The 2,264-nt window shown below is 51.2% G+C and overlaps 1 protein-coding gene across 1 annotated transcript; it reads right to left on the bottom strand.

Annotated features, from left to right (window-relative positions):
- Positions 1-371: 371 nt before the first annotated feature.
- LOC147463738 (uncharacterized) lies at positions 372-1,539 on the bottom strand. Its single transcript, XM_086529473.1, has one exon. It carries the CDS (start codon positions 1,104-1,106, stop codon positions 504-506), a length of 603 nt encoding a protein of 200 aa, XP_086385599.1. The 5' UTR covers positions 1,107-1,539; the 3' UTR covers positions 372-503.
- Positions 1,540-2,264: the final 725 nt, after the last annotated feature.

Genomic DNA, 2,264 nt, shown 5'->3' with positions numbered 1-2,264 from the left:
AAGATCTCTCTCTCTCTCTCTCTCTCTCTCACACACACACACACACACACACACGTATCCCTCAATCTTGAATAACACATCTTGAGTTCGAGACTCATAGGCTAGATCATTGAGGTCTCTTGAGAGTGGTACCGCCAGGATTAAAACCACTTTCTTCTCTCTCTCTCTCTCTCTCTCCCCCCCGCGAGCCGTGCCAAGTGTAAGAGATTGAGGGGGGCTTTCGCAAGTTCGCTGTCAAACTCTCTTTAACGTGTAAAGCTGCCTGACCAGCTTTGCATGAAGCTTGATCGGATGATTGAGGGCAAGCGATTAATGCAGGGCTGAAGGCCCCCAGCCGTGCTATCGCCTGATCGGTTATGTTATAAGCGGGCAGCAGATCAAGGCCAGCACAACGGCAACAATACTCACTCCTGCTGCAGCGGCCTACGCACACGCGCACACACACGCTGTTCACGGAGGGTATGGATATGCCAAAGCAGATGCAGCAGCGCACGAGTAGTGTACTAGCTGCCTACAATATTATGCAGCTCAACGTGGCCGCTGCGACGGCGCTGCTGCTGCTGCTCGTGAACGGCGCCACGGGGACCTATGCCACCGTCATTGCCATCAATCAGTGTGACAAACCCGTGCAGGTTCACCTGCTGGGGAGGAGTGCTCAGCTTGACGGTGCCGTCGTAGATGTGGCCGCCCGAGCCGTAGTCACCCTTCCCGCTCCCTGACGTCATGGCAGACGCTGTTGCGCCGTCCCCCGCGTCATCGTCATTGTCGCCGACGCCGTTACCAACTCTACCCTCACCGCCCTCACCGTCCTCATCAACGCCCTTACCGTCCTCATCGTCGTCACCTTCGTTGGCACCGTCATCGCCGCCGTCACGGCGGGCCCTCGTGGTGGTAAACGTGGCCACTGGCAAGGCCAGCCCGCGGCTTGTGGTTGCTGATGGCTCAACCCTCCTCCTCCAGACCTCTGCCAGCTCTGCCACCCAAGATGCAATCGACGTCTTCCTCGTCGACGCCCATCGTGTCACCATGGATGTCCTCCTTGAAGCTGACGCCCATCTTGTCACCGGCTCTGCCCAACCCACTAGTGTCATTAGCGTGCTCGCCATAGGTATCTAGTAGCCCACTGCCACACCCTCCTGTAGGATCAGTAGCTTCACTCACTCGATCAAAATAAACAGCCTATGCTCTCTCTCTCTCTCTCTCTCTCTCTCTCACACACACACACACACACACACACACACACGCACACGCACACGCACGCACGCACAACTTCAAATTGCAAATGCTTTGATGTTCCCCACAGTTATTGGCGTGGCGCTCGCCATAGGTGTCTACCCTCAGCTTGTAAGACTAGCCTCACTCACTCGATCAAAATAAACAGTCTGGGCTCTCTCCCTCTCCTCTCTCCTCTTCATATAATAATCCATCTTTTCTGATCTCTCTAATACGATCTACTGTACCTCAGGAAAAGTGTTTGTCTCTACTTCCAATCGTGCCACTAATTGAAAGTTCAGTTATACCAATTAAGATTAAGAGGAAAGGAAAATGTTTGCCCACCATTTGAACATTAAAGTAGTCGTGATAAGAGAGAGAGAGAGAGAGAGAGAGAGAGAGAGAGAGAATTGGTAAAGTACCTTAGGAGCCAGATCCGACGATGTGTATTCATGATATGCAACCAAGAACCACGATATGGCAGGTGAGCAGAGGGAGTCTACACACCACATTACCCATGTGTGTGTGTGTGTGTGTGTGTGTGTGTGTGTGAGAGAGAGAGAGAGAGAGAGAGAGAGAGAGAGAGAGAGCTTGTGTGGGGAGAGATCCTCTCCTGTGTGTGTGCGTGCACGCACGCGCATGTTCATTCGCAAGAAAGAACAAGACTCGGAAGGGCTTGTGGGTATGTAGAGAAAGACAACAAGTTCCTATAAAAGAACCCCGATTCCAAAAATAGAGGGGCCGTCTTGAAGCACCCATGTATGCCTTTGTTGACTTCATTATGAGCATCCACATTATGTGAATTGACTGGAAGATTTATAGTTCAAGTCTACTGCCTGCCCAATCTCCAGTTAAGCCAAATAAAATTGAACTTCTAAGTGTATTCTCTTTAGGGGTTCTAGGGTTTTGCGAGCACAAAATGCACCTTGTGGCAAGTAAGGAGCGTTCCCAGAAAGGGTGTTCACAAGATATGGTACAGGTTGAAGGATGGATAACCTGCGCAATTGTGCAAAAATGTATGTGGATGTATGTGAGCCCTATTACGAAGAGTG

The sequence above is a fragment of the Adiantum capillus-veneris genome, chromosome 2 (assembly GCF_014529385.1).
Source record: "Adiantum capillus-veneris isolate H3 chromosome 2, ASM1452938v2, whole genome shotgun sequence".
In the NCBI taxonomy this organism is placed as follows: domain Eukaryota; kingdom Viridiplantae; phylum Streptophyta; class Polypodiopsida; order Polypodiales; family Pteridaceae; genus Adiantum; species Adiantum capillus-veneris.
The sequence above is the reverse complement of the archived record's forward strand: the minus strand, read 5'-3'. Positions and strand labels throughout refer to the sequence as shown.

What these genes read in the sequence shown, in the direction of transcription:
- LOC147463738 (XM_086529473.1), bottom strand. Translation starts at nt 1,106, where the DNA reads ATGGCGAGCACGCTAATGACACTAGTGGGTTGGGCAGAGCCGGTGACA.